This window comes from Bemisia tabaci, chromosome 4, assembly GCF_918797505.1.
Source record: "Bemisia tabaci chromosome 4, PGI_BMITA_v3".
In the NCBI taxonomy this organism is placed as follows: domain Eukaryota; kingdom Metazoa; phylum Arthropoda; class Insecta; order Hemiptera; family Aleyrodidae; genus Bemisia; species Bemisia tabaci.
In genome coordinates this window covers 8437691-8454470 of record NC_092796.1, presented here as the reverse complement: position 1 = coordinate 8454470, position 16780 = coordinate 8437691, and the positions used below count along the sequence as shown (strand labels likewise).

General features: G+C 40.4%; 1 protein-coding gene across 1 annotated transcript; it reads right to left on the bottom strand.

Moving 5' to 3' along the window:
* Nucleotides 1-10834: 10834 nt before the first annotated feature.
* Nucleotides 10835-15842, bottom strand: LOC109040319 (large ribosomal subunit protein uL1). The gene is made up of 5 exons (XM_019056218.2): nt 15686-15842; nt 14677-14841; nt 13291-13439; nt 12190-12362; nt 10835-11060 (listed from the first exon to the last, which is right to left on the bottom strand). Coding segments are annotated over exons 1-5 (660 nt in total). The 5' UTR covers nt 15688-15842; the 3' UTR covers nt 10835-10889.
* Between the last annotated feature and the right edge of the window lie 938 nt (nt 15843-16780).

Genomic DNA, 16780 nt, shown 5'->3' with positions numbered 1-16780 from the left:
TCGCAATACAGATTATATCCATGGTTTTTCCGGTGGATTTGGCCTAAAAACGCTGAAATTTTATGGCGCCAACTTTCGTAAAAAAAATTATTCTCAGTAATGATTTTTGGTAAAAATAACCTCTTTAAGATAAAATGCATCCATTCTTAACCAAAAATTACATTTCTATTTATTCTTTAATAAGAGTTAGTAGATAAAATACAGCGTTTTCAATTCCTTTTTCCGGCCAAAACGCTCAGTGTCGGATTATCCGCGAATTTCATTTATCCGCTGTTGTAGCTCCAGTTCCTATCACCGCGTATAGTTGAGACTCTACTGTTTCATCTTTGCAGTACTCTGCAACTCCTTGAAAGGCAATCGGAGATAAAGAAATAAGATCCAATCAGAAACAGCTTTCATACGTCTAAACTCTAGCTACGATTATCCGCGAATTTCGTTTATCTGTGGTAGCTCCAGTCCCAATCACCGCGTATAATTGAGACTCTCATCTTTTTAGCACTCTGCAACTTATAGAAAGCCAATCGGAGATAAGCAAAGAGAGCCAATCAGAGATAGATTTCATACGTCTCAACTTCATCTACGATGGAGTCGATTTTTTCTCCTCGGCAAAAATGCAGTATTGCACGACGCCTCGGACAGCGTCGCGGCGCGTCGCAAGGAAACCGCGGACAATACTCGGAGGGAAAGTAGAGAGCCGCTTTCGCATCGGGATCGGGGCGGGATTTAATTACAATATTTAAATGCAGCCGGGGAAAGGGCCGGGGGCAAAAAGGTGAATTAGATGACAGTTAACTCCTCGTCCGATGTAGTAACATCATTCGGTCCTGTTATCCGATACTCCGGGGCGCGGGGGGTTCCCCGGGCATTTCGCCAGGGGAGGCCGGCGGGGGGTGGGGGCGGCGAGGCACGAGGGGGGCTTCTTTCCGCTCGGATGACCCTCCTGTCAACACGTTTTCCACTTGTGTCAGCTTGCCGGCGATGGGTCCTTCCCCGCCCGCGGTTCACCGCTGCGACGCGTCCGTCGCGCCGTCTGTCGGCCACTTGGGACACTAGTTGACAGGTTGCCGATAGATCGGCCCCTCGCCCCCCCCCCCCCCCCCCAGTTGCCGGGGCGCCTATCGCCGCCGATCTGATCGCCAAGAAGTCATTAGATCTCACCGTCCAGTTTCCAGTTACAGCTACCCGCCAGGCCGCCCGAGAAACCTTCCTCCACAACCTTCCACTTTTTTTTCCTTCTCTCTCCTCCCTCCCCCTCTCTCTCTTTATTAAATTTTAATTTAATTTATTTAGGGAAGTGTGGCAAGAGTGTAGATGTTGTATTTATGCGGTGGGTAGGGGACACACCACTTTTGAATTAGACTACATCGAAGATTCAACGAATACCCTAGAATGGGGTTGTGTCTTTGCCGAGCGAGCAATGGCAATGGTAGTGGCAAATTCCGAGCTTTTTAACTTTCGAGAGGGTAGAATATCGATACAATCATGATGTGCAGGACCGTGAAAAATTATTTAAAAAAAAAAAAAAAAAAAAAAAAAAAAAAAAAAAAAAAAAAAAACAGGGAAAAATTCGTGTACGGTGCGTTGATTTATTCTCCTTTGAATGTGTGTTGATAGCGTTTATTTCTGTGTTGACTTGGATAGGTTCATTGGGCGCCCTCTGCGTCTTCTCCCAGGAGGAACCCAGTCAAGGACCTTCTTCGGCAACCTGTCTCCTGCCACTCTCTGGACATGACCATATCAAATGAGTTGTTTTGTCAATATGTCATGCCCAATGAAAGGTTGGAGGGAAGGGATTGAAGCGGAAATGTTAAGGTGCTCAATCCCCCAAGATTTGTGGTTTGAAAGAGAGCAGTGGAGGTTAGGAGTCGTAGAGCACGAGGGAGTGCTGTAAAGCGACTTATATGTATGTATGTACTTGGATAGGTTACAAATTATTTGAAATTAGAGGCTACAAGCAGCGCCGCCGACGACCGTGAAGTTAGCAGCCCATTTTTAAAATTTAAAATGTTCTTTTTTGCTCATCATGCTCACCATTTGCTCACCTTAAAAATCACGTTAATTCTTCTTTGCTCAGGCACGTGCCCCTCAAAAATTGAACTTGTATTTTCAAAGAGGTCATTATCCCCGACACCCCAGTTTGGTCCGATTGACCTAAAAATGTTCTCAAACGAAGCAAAATAATTTGCTCGCACCTTTGCTCAGCCCTTCATGTTTGCTACTCACCCCTTGATCCCCCTCAAAATGGCGGGCCGCGTTTGGGGTCGCATCAAAAGCAGCACCCTAGTTTCGTCCGATTGAGCTGAAATGGTTGTCATCGAAGTCTCATTTTGATCGTAGAGATAGAGCTTAAAAACTATTTCCACGAGGCGCAAAGGCAGTTTGTTGGGGGAGACCCTCCGGTCCTTTTCTAGACTGGGAGGTATTCCATACCCCCCCCCCCCCCGTGGTAAGGGGTCAAAGCCCCCCTGGCAAAATGACCTTGATACGCCTATATGATCAGGGGCTTTTTCCTGCGGCGTCTGAAGCCGACTGAAAACGCTGCAACAAAGTCGAGGGAAACAGGACGCTCGGATTTTGGCGCATGGCACTTTAGGAGCAGAATTTGCGGATTTTCTCCGCTGCTCTTCACTTTTATATTTCAGCGTTTCGTTGAGATGCACCGTCATTATCTGTGCCAATCGCAACGCTTCCAATCAGAAAGAGAGAAAAAATCCTAGAAGGCTGCCGGCTGCTTGTTTCCTCTTTTTGATTCGAATAAAAGTGTTTTTTCAAAATGGTCGACCCACATAGTTTCGGCAGTGAGGTTAAAATGTTTTCTACCTCACCGTCAATGATGAGAAAATGTGTCCCTGCGCACGCGCGCGCGCCCCAGAGTGTAATTTCATCGGCAATCTTCGAAGCCGTACTGTTGAAGGCGCTCTGAGCAACTATTCCGCCACAGAAGTATTGCACAGTATCTGACGAAATTGAAGGCGCACTAACGGACGCAAACTGATTGGTATCGTTCACCACTGTTTATAGAGTCTTGCCAGTGTCGATTTTGCAAGTTGGCAACACTGCTTTCCTCTTTTGAAATGTATTAAAAATATCGATTTTACGTGAGGCAAGCTGCCTTACCAAGAATAGATTGTTAAACATACACTTAAATTGTAAATGGAGAAAAACAGTGTAGCCAACTTGGAAGAATTGCCACTGAGTCCCACTGATTCTACGAATAACGGCTCCTGTTCGATCGCTTCTTGTGAAATTAGGTACCGGAAGGCATCTTTTGACGGCAAACTTGATGAAACTACTGATGTCTGTGAATTTAGCACTCCGACTTTTAAAATTTTAAATTTTCTCTTTTGCTCATCATTGCTCATCATTTGCTCACCTCGCAAAACGCTTTCATTTTTTTTGCTCAGACATGTACCCCCCAAATATCGAACTTGAACTTTCAGAGAGGTCATTGACCTTCGCACCCCCACTTTGTCCGATTGACCTGAAAATAGTCTCAAACGACGCAGAATCATTTGCTCACCTTTGCTCAGCCCTTAGTTTTTGTTGCTCACCCCTCCGTCCACCCCAAAATGGAAGGCGGCATTTTGGGGGATATCAAAGGCAGCACCCTCACTTTGTCCTATTGAGCTGAAATTGGTGTCAAACGACGCAGGATCATTTGCTCACCTTTGCTCAGCCCTTCGTTTCCGTTACCCGAATCTACCTCCTCCCGAAAACGAATGGCGGTTGCGAACATAGTCGATGCGCTCCCTTTGATTCGATTCGGAGTGGAAGTGGGGGGTGAGCAACGGAAACTAAGGGCTGAGCAAAGTTGAGCAAATGATCCTGCGTCATTTGAGACCATTTTCAGGTCAATCGGACAAAGTGGGGGTGCCAATGTTAATGACCTCTCTGAAAGTTCAAGTTCGATTTTTGGGGGGTACATGCCAGAGCAAAGAAAATGAAAGCGATTTTCGAGGTGAGCAATGATGCGAGGTGAAATGATGAGCAATGATGAGCAAAAAAGGAAATTTAAAATTTTTAAAGTTGGAGTGCTAACATTACGGACATGCAAAACCACGTATCACTATTGCGGTGTTTCAAAATTTCCGTTCGAATTTCATCTCTTCCATGAGAAACAATCCAAATTTACGACTTTAAATTTTGAACAAAATCTTATGCTATCGAATAAGAAAAATCATGGAGAATTTGAGTTTTATGTTGACCAGCTTCTCGAAAGAAAGAGAGAATTTCTAAGGAAGTCTGCAGCGTCGCAAATGGAGAAACGTCGTCTCTCAATTTGCCCAAAAATATGAATACATAAAATTGAAGGCATTATGACTTTCCTCTCTCAACTTATATTCGTCTGTAACGATAAACAATGGGACGCGTTTGCTACGGCGCCTTGATACAACTATACAACCTCGACGGATGTCCGTATTGCGTTCAAAGAATTGAAGGCGTTTTGAGTCCCTGCTCATACTACCTGTAGTTGATTCGATCGACAGACGCCTTGGTCGGCGGTGACGGGGACTTGATGCAACTATTTAAACTTGATGGATGTCCGTATCGCACCGACTGAGGTGCGAAACCACGTATCTCCATTGCGGTGTTTCAAAATTTCCGTTCGAATTTCATCTCTTCCATGAGAAACAATCCAAATTTACGACTTTAAATTTTGAAATAAATCTTCTGCTATCGAATAAGAAAAATCATGGAGAATTTGAGTTTTAAGTTGACCAGCTTCTCGAAAGAAAAAAAGAATTTCTAAGGAAATCTGCTACGTCGCAAATGGAGAAACGTCGTCTCTCATTTTGTCCAAAAAGATGAATACATAAAATTGAAGGCATTATTAATTTTGAGTCCCTGCTCATACTACCTGTTGTTGATTCGATCGACAGACGCCTTGGCCGGCGGTGACGGGGACTTGATGCAACTATTTAAACTTGATGGATGTCCGTATCGCACCGACCGAGGTGCGAAATCAATGTCTGTGAAGTTAGCACTCCGACTTTTAAAATTTTAAATTTTCTCTCTTGCTCATCATTTCTCATCATTTGCTCACCTCGAAAATCGCTTTCACTTTTTTTTGCTCAGGCGTGTACCCCCCAAAAATCGAACTTGAACTTTCAGAGAGTTCATTGACCTTAGCACCCCCATTTTGTCCGATTGACCTGAAAATGGTCTCAAACGACGCGGAATCATTTGCTCAACTTTGCTCAGCCCTTAGTTTTCGTTGCTCACCGCCCACTTCCACTCCGAAATGAAATGCGGCATTTTGGGGGACATCAAAGGCAGCACCTCCACTTTGTCCTATTGAGCTGAAATTGGTGTCAAACGACGCAGGATAATTTGCTCAACTTTGCTCAGCCCTTCGTGTCCGTTACACGAATCCTACCTCCTCCCGAAAACGAATGGCGGTTGCGAACATAGTCGGTGCGCTCCCTTTGATGTGCGCCAAAATGCCGCCATTCGATTCGGAGGGGAAGTGGGGGGTGAGCAACGGAAACGAAGGCCTGAGCAAAGTTGAGCAAATGATCCTGCGTCGTTTGACACCAATTTCAGCTCAATAGGACAAAGTGGAGGTGCTGCCTTTGATGTCCCCCAAAATGCCGCCTTTCGATTCGGAGGGGAAGTGGGGGGTAAGCAATGAAAACGAAGGGCCGAGGAAAGGTGAGCAAATTATCCTGCGTCGTTTGACACCAATTTCAGCTCAATTGGACAAAGTGGGGGTGCTAAGGTCAATGACCTCTCTGAAAGTTCACGTTCGATTTTTGGGGGGTACACGCCTGAGCAAAAAAAAGTGAAAGCGATTTTCGAGGTGAGCAAATGATGAGCAATGATGAGCAAAAGAGAAAATTTAAAATTTTAAAAGTCGGGGTGCACTTTCACGGACAGAAACTACTGGAACTCGTTTGCTGTGTCTAAAAATCTCCGTCCACATTTTATTTAATTATTTTTGAAGAGGACCAAATCTAGATCATTTCTTGAAATTTTCACAGAGTTTTCCTCGAACCGAGAAAAAAAATCACGGACGTTTTCAAGAAGTGATGATAAGTAATTTTCCATTTAAAGAATGAAGTATGGCAGGAAGTCTACAGCGTCGCAAATCGAGACACGTGGTCTGGTAGTTTCACCGTCGATATGTGCCATAATAGGGCGTGATACCACTATTCGACCTCCTGGGAGCTCGCTTTGCCTATTCAATTCCTTGAAGGCGTTTTTACTTTCCGTCGCTTCACGCTAAATTCCCGTGAACCATCGTGACATGACGCAGTATTCTGGCCTTTTCGCGTGAGAAGTCGAAGATAATGCCACTCTATGGCTACATCGACACGTTGTCAAATATCCGAAAAATATACATTTTTCTTGGAACTGGAGTTTTGTTTGTAAACTTCACGGAAAATGTTTCTCATAATTTGATCTGGATAACTCAGTGGAAAATGTTCAAATCAATCAATTAAAGTTTGTTAATTTTTCAACTGCCATGCACAATAATCACTCAAACTGCTGCACTATGCATGATAGGTACATACATTTTATGCATTTATGTGCAATGTTCATGCATGATAACTTACTGGCTGCTGATTACGTTACCGATGATCGCTTACAAGTGCAAAGTATGACTCATGAGTGACATTTTTCGTAAAGTTTACAAAAAAAAACATTAGTTCCAAGAAAAATGTATATTTTCGGATATTTGGCAACGTGTATGTTGCATAGAGTGGCATCACCTCCGACTTCCCACGCAAAAAGGCCGTTCAAGAAAAAATAGTCTCAAATGAGAATGCTGCATAATGCCCACGGCCGGATTTACCTACTTTCCGCCAATGGGCCGCCTGTATTTTGCCGCTCCTTTCTCATTCGTTTTGAAACATCAATAAAAACCATCAAATGAACGTGCCGGAGGGAGAAAGGTGCATAAGACGCGTTTACTCGTGTTGGACACATTTTTTGCGAAAGCCCTGTCAACAATACTAGCAAAAGTTCACGGAGCTTGGGGCGAAAGTTAAGTTCCGTGAACCTATCTTTGTGTGGATCTGGATCAAGGTCTTCTATTTATATGAAATGAACGAAACAATTATTAAAGAACAAATATAAATGTGGTTTAATAAAACTTCCGCCACCGCGCCGCGCTGACCGCACTGTGTTTGGCGCAATGCGTGAAGTATTCATGCAGTCTTGTAGGCGCTATGCGTTTCACGCCGTCCGCTGCTGACCGCAGGGACCGCGCTGTTTTTGACGCAATGCGTGAAGTATTCATGGAGTCTTGTAGGCGCTAATATCGTCACCTTCCAGGCAAAGTATCACAAGCGCCATGCGACGTTTAAAAATTTCCGCCGCCATTTTATTTCTTTACTGACATTGTTGGTTGAATCTGTCTGGAAATTTCACTAAATTTTATCGGCAGCACAAAGAAAATTCGGTGAAATTTTCGGACAGCTTCGTTGAACAATTTCTCTGTAAAAAAATAAAATGGCGGCGGAAATTTTTAAACGTAGCATGGCGCTTGTGATACTTTGCCTGGAAGGTGACGATATGTCTTACATGCCGACGGCCGCGCCGAGGGTATCTCCTCTTCATCTCAATTCCTAGTCATCATCGCTCTCTGCGCCGCTCTGCTCCTGGCTAAATTGCGTGTTTGGTTTCTCTCTTAACTCGACTAATTAAAGGAGCTGTCTCTTGTATCACCTATAGACGATAAAATTAGAAATTACTATACTCTCAGGAAATGAGAGATTTCGTTGCCCTCTCTTGTTTGTAATTTTTTTTTTCTGAATCCGATTTTTTATTATACATACATTTTAAAAAATTACAAAATTTGCCACCCCTTAAATTTGCTGCCATGGGCCGCGGTCCATGTGGCAACCCCCTAAATCCGGCCCTGATGATGCCACGATAGTTCACAGGAATTCAGCGTGAAGCGACGCGACGGAAAATAAAAACGCCTTCAAGGAGTTGAATAGGCAAATCGAGCTCCCAAGAGGTCGAATAGTGGTATCACGCCCTATGGCACATATTGTACAATTTCGTATTATGAATCGTGCAGTTTTTGCTGCCGTGCTAGAGGAAAATGCCGCATGAGCTCTCAGTCGTCTTTGCCATATTCCCTTAGATATAAATTGGATTTATACGGAAAATTATAAATGGCTTTCTTCAAATTTTTCCGACAGTTTTGCTCTCAAAGTAATCTAAAACAACTGGAAAGTCCAAGGAAGACCATGCATAACTTTCCTGAAAATAAATATTTTATCGGGGGCAATTCAGCAACTCCTGAATGTTCAGGCGGCGTTTTTCCTTGTCACGGCAATTTGGGTGATTTTTTGTCACAATTGTATGTCACAATTGTATGTCACAATTGTATGTCACGCATGTATGTCACAATTTTTAGCAGTTTTTTACGAGAGTAGGTATTCGCGGAGTTTTGTCTAGGTTCCACGATACTTAAAAACTGCGGACAGAAAAGCAAGGAAAGCCGTCTTTCGGGTAGGTACTGACATAGGTATGTGCTGAAAAACTTGCACGTAGGTACACGCAAATTAATGGGTGTATCACAAGTACAAAATAGTTGGGCTGAAATTAACGATTCATTTTGAATAGAACTCGTCCCTCCGTGTTCGTCGTAAGCTCCCATGGAATTTCTGAACTTTAAACTCGATTTTATAGAAAGCACAGAAATACCAAGGGACTTTTTCACCCATGATGTCCTTTAAAATAAATCTATGGCAATAGCATGCGAATACATTTTGTATGAATGTGTTGAACATTAAGAGTGAAACGGATGTACTTCAACTGCGGTGTTTCAAAATTTCCGCACCCAATTCAATTCTCCAAGAGTGCTATCAGATTTTGCACGTTCTCCGAGGAATATTTTTCCAGTAGCGAAGAAAAATCAAACGCAATAAATTGAAGGTTGGCGATGATCGGCCACCATCCGAAAAAAAGGAAATTTGACGAGAGAGCTGCGAAGTCGCGAACTGAGAAACAGGGTTTTGTAGTTTAACCGACATCGATATGCATAATGTAACGCTCACTGCTAGAGTTTCCAGCCTGCTCAGCATCGGAGAAGGTGCGATGTGACTCGGAAACGTAGAAAACTCCTTCAATCATTAACATAGGCAACTTCGTAGCCCGACCAATCAAGAATCCTCACGTTACCTACGAAGTTGATAACGGCCAGCTTTCTTTCTGCTTTTAGCATTGTTTAGCTGGTTTAATGTTGACTAGGTTTTTTTCTCATGCAAAGTAACATTTTAATTACTTAAATTCGCAGGGTTTTCTGTGGAAAGTTGGAAGTGGAAGTTATTTCATCATTTAGAGTTTTTTTCTTTCGGAGGTTTGCAATTGAGGCACTGGATGCGAAAAGGCCACTTCTCGATTGCAGTGTCTCAGAATCTCAGTTGCTAATTAATACCATGGAGAAAAATTTAATGGACGATTCTTCCAGAACGCTTTCCATAGAAAATTGTAGAATCATAAGGAATATTCAGTAGAATTCTTAGTGAAATGGATGCATTCACTTTCCTTACAATGAATTAAATATTAGAAGAGAATCTGAAACACTGCAACCGAGAAGTGCCCTTTTCGCATCCAGTGCCTCAATTACGTATCTTTATTTAAGCTTTGAGTGAACATGAATACCTTTATTTGGAGACAGACATTTTCATCGATAGGTTTTTGATTATTTTCACTCTAAAAACATCAATTTTGATCAATCATATTTATTAAAAGAAAATCAATTCAAAGTTATTTTTTTACTGCATACCTATTACAGGGAAAGATATTGATTAATAAGTGTAATGTTTCCAGTTGGTTCTTTGAACAAGAGAAAATTTAAGCTTCAAGGGCTCAGACATGAGCTTCGGCCCATTTCATACATTGGATACTATAGAATTTGCCGTGGCTATGAATATTTAAAAATTGTTTGATCGGTGACATTTGTTCTTGTGGGAAATTACTTACCCACATAAAATGTTTAAGAAAATGTTTGAAAAATCAAAACTCCATGACATTTTAATTTACTTTGAAAGAGTGGGTAGCTAACTCTAATTGTTCTCACTTGTTTAAGAAATAAATAATAGAAAGATGAACTGTTCATTACTGAAACTATGTCAAGAGGGAAAGGATAGTAATTTCGCCACTCATCTCACATTTCTACGGCCTGTATATCCTCAGGATATAAAAGATAATTCTTGGACTTCTTTCTGAATTTTCGACTTGCCCAAAAAAATTAGTTCTTTCTGGACCTGCAGATGCTCTGTTAGCAATTTCAAGAGTGCAAATGTTGAAGTTATTCTAAGAACTTGAAATATGTACATATTTAGTGTGTTTGAATAGATTCATGGAAAATCAGGACAGAACTTCAACTTATCTCATCTTAATTTGAAGAATTGTGCATTCATTTAACTGTATACCTCATTCTTCTCATGACAAACTACTTGATACTTAATAACCTTAATAAAAATACTGTTTGAAGAGATACTTGCATTTTTTCAAGTTAAAAGTAAGTAGAATTATTTTCCTCATGTGTTGGATTTCTTTCACTATTTCCAAAATTCCTGTAGTAATACATATTGCTAGACGTTTCACTTCGATCCGACACATTACTGTAGTTTTTCCTCGGCAATGAAAAGAGATACCATCAGCCAAAAATCACGATTAAAATTGTCACTACCCCTACTGATGCATATTTTATTAAGCGATGATATGCGACAGAAATTTGTGATTTAAAAGTTGATGATTCTGGCAATTTTATGGCAAATTTTTGGTTGGAAAATACTACTTTGGATGAAAGCACACATCCAAATGCTGATGGAGATGATTTAAAAAAAAGAAAGAAGGTGAAAGATAGATGTACTTAAAAAATTATTGTGTGTATTGAGTCAATAATAACAAGTCATGGATAAGATTTAGTACAATCTTTGAGGAGGCCCCATGGTGGACTTAATGTGTAGGGATCTGACATTCTGCCAATGTTTTTTCAGCAAAGAAACCAGAAAATTGATGGAGAGATGGACATTTTGGACGAGTTCTTCTTGCGACATTCCTACATGACCAACAGCAACACTGAGACACAGGACCTGAAATCAACAACAACCAATTTTACTTCAAATAAATTACGTCACACTACTTAACTAAGGTATACGGCAAAAAATAACCGACAGTTTTGATTTCGATTTGGGGTTGCAATTCAAGCACCAACGATTTTCTTTTAATACAACAAGAAAGAAAATTAAATTAAGTTGTTTGTTCATTCCAAAAGTTTTCCTCCAGAATACCTTGGTAAATAAGGATTTCCAGCTATTGAGAGTGGACAGAATATTTTAAGGTGGGGAGACAAACTGGACCAAAGTTGAGCACTTTTGCTTCACCACAGAAAAAAAACTGAAAGCCAATGACAACTAGAAAATTGAGATACCAGCAGTAAAGAAACTTATGCCCTAAACTGGCAAAAATAAAAATACTCAACCTCTTTCTGTTCATTTATTCCTTAAGTACATGAAACTAGGTATACCTCATCATTTGAAAAAATAACATTCAACATTCAAATCGATTTTCATGGTTTCCTTAGATGAATTGGGTATACACTGAAGAGACGCGAAACTTTGGTGAGTTTTAATTGATGTCCAAGATAGTTATTACCTGTGAAAAAACCATATAACCGTCCAAGACAGTATTCCATAATTTGAGTGGACAGTTTCATTGTAACTTAACGACACAAGATGATTTAAGACCTTAGAATGTAGAACAATTTTATAAATAATCTCCCAAGTGTAATTAAACGTTTACAAAAGAGATCGATCCTATTCATTAGTGTCAGGAGACAAAAGAAACCCACCGCAATTATGAAACCCTGTATCAGACAACGGACGTTTTCACATTCGTCGATTCAATTAATAATGAAGTTTGTCCACAACTTTGTACCAGAACTCTTTGAGTGAGAGATCATAAATTTTGGGAAATGAGCTATGATTTGACAGTACATGCCTAAATACATGCTTATAGTCTCTGATTAAAATGATTTTAGTCTTAAATAAACTTATTTATTAAACTGATTTGTAAAACTTAAAATAACAAGTGTCAGTGTTACTGCCACATGAAACAAAACTCACAGGGTTCTCCTGTTTCATGCGCTAGACGCAATGGCCAGACTTTCTTCATCTGTACCGTAAGGGGGTCAGGTAAATACAAAGGAGGTACATGTCTTACCTTTTTCATCTGGAACTTGATTGTAGATTTGACTTCGTCAATTTTTTGGAGCATAGATTCTGTGTGAGATAGAAGACCAGGAAATTTACCAGCTTTGTTTAACCCGGGTCCTAACAGCCTAGGGATTTGTTTGATCAAAGCGTCACTGGCTAAGAATGCATCATACTTTTTCGCTGTAACAGTAGCAAAGAGGATTTTTAAAATTAACACCAACAGATAGGACCTATTGATGGTGAGAGAGATGAGCAGGGAGTCGAGCTAAATTTTTTTCCCTTCTCATTGACCCTTACATTAACTCTTTTGCTGACTTTTCCTGATTCTCCCTGACCTTTTTTCTGTAAAAAATCAAAAGAGTATTAACACTCAACAAAAAGTATCCGTACTGATCAGTAAAGAGCTTGCATTTCCATTGAAAAAATTTTACTACAGGCTGGGATGGGGCGGTGCAAGACTTAATATTGATGTGCCATGAGGGTATGCGAAATATCACAATCTTGCATGGGAGTTCACAACTTTCCCAGTTATGTACGTTCTCTCCCTGACTTGCATAGTCTTTAAACGCCCTGGATAATGAGTCTTAAAATTTGATGACCATTACAAAAATGACATAAGTCACAATAATGGTTGCAATTGACACATTAATATAAAAAAGGAATACTAAAGATTAGACTATGCAGTACAGAGCACAGCCTTTCATATTTATTTAGGGTAACCTCAAATTCAGAAGCAGGGGTAAATCGTCACCTTCCGGGCAAAGTATCACAAGCGCCATGCGACGTTTAAAAATTTCCGCCGCCATTTTATTTTTTTACACAGAAATTTCTGGTTGAATTTGTCTGAAAATTTCACTAAATTTTATTGGCAGCACAAAGAAAATTCAGTGAAAGTTTTGGACAGCTTTGTTGAACAATTTCTCTGTAAAAAAATAAAATGGCGGCGGAAATTTTTAACGTCGCATGGCGCTTGTGATACTTTGCCCGGAAGGTGACAAAATATTGACTGGATTTTCCCATTGTAGAGAATTGAGAGCATCTTAATGGGAGCATTGTCCGTTAAAGAAGAGTGAACCATTGAATTTAATAAAAAAGAAGCAGGAATTACCTAATTTCTTCACAAGCTTCTTGTTTTTGTTGAGTTTCTTCAAAGCTTCAACATCCATGAAGGGAATATTATTAGCTTTTGCTTCATCACAATGTTGCGCATCTCCAAGAATGCAGACTTGCATTTTGGGCCTGGGGATGTACTTCAATCTAGAAAAAAAATAATTTTATAGTCTGAAATTGGCCGAGGATCAATTGAGGAAAGATACAATTATGACCCGCACATATAGTTGGGCGATCTGATTGCTTTTTTTCTGATGACACAAATAAACGGTGTAAATCAGCAATCACATAACTCGGTTTGCGACGTCGCCGACTTCCTGTCTTTCCCAATAATTTTTGGGTCACATTAGATGTTAAAGAGACTTCATCAGAATAAGATCATGAAGAACTTCAGTTGCAAAAAAAATGGTCAGAATTGACACTTGGAAGTTTGAGCTTCTATCCATTAGGTTAGTTAAGAGTTATAACAGTTCTGTTCATAATGTAGGACAAAATGCGTTCTCAGACTTCAAAATTACCCGACTTCAGCAGGATATTGAGCTTAAAATTATCTGACTTTATGTTCTTTTCAGCATGAATTTTCATAATGATTTCTTTCACAAAGAACTTTAAGCGTGAAAACTCCTGAGATTGAAAAAATGCAATGTTGTGGGTGAGGGAAAAAATTACAAGGTTCCACAGTAAAATTTTGTACCTAACTTTTTCCTGACTTTTCAGGGTTCGGTGAAACGCCCTGACTTATCCAAAATTTCTGGACTATTCAAGAATCTGTCATCCTGTGTTGTAAGGAGATAAAATTCATGTCCAGGGTTCATTCAAATTTTAAATAAGTACAAGTTGACGCGATGAATGGAAAAAAATTTTGAGGTACTGTTATTTTACCATTACTGAGACAGAGAATCCTGAAAATTTCTTTAATAAAACTGCGTAAAGCTGTTTTGCAAGGAACGAGCACGGTAGATTCAATAGAGGCATAGAGGTAAAAAATCAGAACCGAGGATAACTTACCACTGAGCTCAATAGGATAGATGCGACAGTTAAAGTAATAGCGGTACAAAAACTCATACCTCCCCACATGTTTTAAGACCCTGGGTAAAGGTCCGCTAAGAAAATTCTTAGCTCCCTAAAATCACGATTTCACAGCGTTTACTCACGAATCACAAAACTCACTTGTGGTTAACCTCATTGCAGCTTCAATTTCCCATGTAGTTTTAAAGAGCAACGGTCACAGCTGCAGAGTTTCACTTCTCTGCTGTATGAATTCATCTGAGTCTCAGATTGCTGAGGATAAGAAGATTATTTTTCCACAACATACGAGCAAGAGGCTCCAATGCAGTGAAATCATGATAGTAGGTTTAGAAAAGGTGCCTTTCGGCTGACATACTTAACAGTCCCAGAGAAACGCTTGTCCTTTTGAGGGTCATAGTTCTTCAAACCAATTTGTAGCTCTACAGTTTCAAGAAACTTCCTTCGTTTCTGCGGATCTTTCGACACTTTGAGTACGCCTGAGACTGCTTCATTCAGCATTTCACGATTCACTTTAGAACTCCTGAAAAAAAAAAAAGACACGGATGGATGAAAACAGGTTCGAGTAATCATTCAATGTGAGCTGGATGAGGTGAAAACTTTCCTTATAATTAGTTCATTAAGCAGTCATTCAATTGCAACTAGGGATGAATAATTTTTTGAAAGGTTCCAAAGTATCGCAGACTATCCATAAACATAGGTAATTGAAATCCTATTTGTAATCGAACCGGTGCCTACGAGAATGGAGAGGCCGTAACTAGTCAGTTCTGTGATGCAAGCTAGAAGAAATTTACCGAAAACAACAAGCATCTTCGGGTCATGGGTGCATTGATGAGTGAGGCAGTTACGGCCTCTCCATTCTCGTAGGCACCGACGGACCCTGTTACATACTTTACTTACCAACCAAATGCTAAAGAAGCAGAATACGAATTGTACAATTTGGATTACGTTCTTACATGGAGATGAGGTGCTAAACTGTGTTGGATAGGTAACGATTGAGGTCTAAAGGAGATAATGCTCCATTGAGGGTACAGGCTTTGCCTTTCCAATGAAATGCACCCTGTACTGCGAAACATAAAGAGGGTCCAAACTGCGATAGAAGATCGTCCGGCGTTACTTTAATATGTGAAGTAAATGCAAGAATGTAGACGGCGTATCTTCTGCCGCAGTCTAAAAATGGGTGTACTCTATCGAGGTACAGTTTCTTTTGGCTAAAATGTTTTTATATTGAAGGGTGACCTCCACCTTAAAAAGATACGATAGGCTATAACAAGCGGTCAAAGTGGGTTTGCCGCCTCCAAAAAATTGGAGGTGGACAAACAAACTAAATGAAGACTGGGAAAACTAAAAATGAGGATGAAACTTACATGGTGAGCTACTTCTTTATTGAAGAAATGAAGGAGGGAATGAAATGTTATAATCCGTGGAAAATTCACACACGCTATAACCACGTTGCAGATGAAATGTTGAAGACCACAAAATGGCCGACGCCGAATGGACGGATGATGATGGAACTGATGTTGGTGGATGGCGATATGAATCAAGACGGCGCTAAAACTTGAATGATTTGATAGCTCCTAGGTTGAAATATTCCCGCATCATATTCCAATCTTAATAAAATTTAAATCTACTCAATTTGAATGAATACTCTAATCACAATTGAAAAAGTAATCAATAAACATATCAACAAATTCTTTTAATTCTTCAGATGTTTGCTAAAATTCAAAAGAAAATGGAGCAATCTTGACACCCTTGATTTCACACATCATTTAAAATCTAAAAAGAAATTTACGTCGAAAAAATCACGAAAACAACCACTACTTATAAATTAAAATTGCTTGATTTGTTTACAATCTGTGCTGTCCATGCGTGCTTGCGTCGCGTGCTGCGCATGCGCCATGCTCGCAATGCAATTTATGAATGAACCATTCGTAACGAGACGGACCAATGAGAGGCCAAGAATTCGTCACCGTACTCATCGTAGTACTACTATGTGTAGTATTTTGTAGCGAGTGTTGCCAGATCGAATGAGCAAATAATGACTGTAAAAGATTTGAGGCCGAAAACATAATATAATGGAGATTCTCCACAGAAATTGTGTATTCTCTCATCTTGCTTGTTCCTCTGGCACTAGAACAAACTAGACCCCTCGGAAAAGAGCGTTTTCCGTCGAAATCTGAAAATTCACTACTTATTTGGACTTTACTCGACGATGATAAACGGTTACGCTTGGATCGGAAAACGTAAGGCCGGGATTGTCTCCAAATACTGATATGGACGCGGGTCGGCAGCGCGCGATGTCCATTGTCTTAAGAGTCCGTGATTAAAGTTACGGACGTCGACATAAAAAATCCCCCTTCCAAATCCGCCCCCTCCCCCCATCCCTCTTTAATTGTGAAAAACTTTTCTTTGAGAGAACTGCAATCGTCTGAGGAGAGACTACGTAATAATGGAAAATCGGA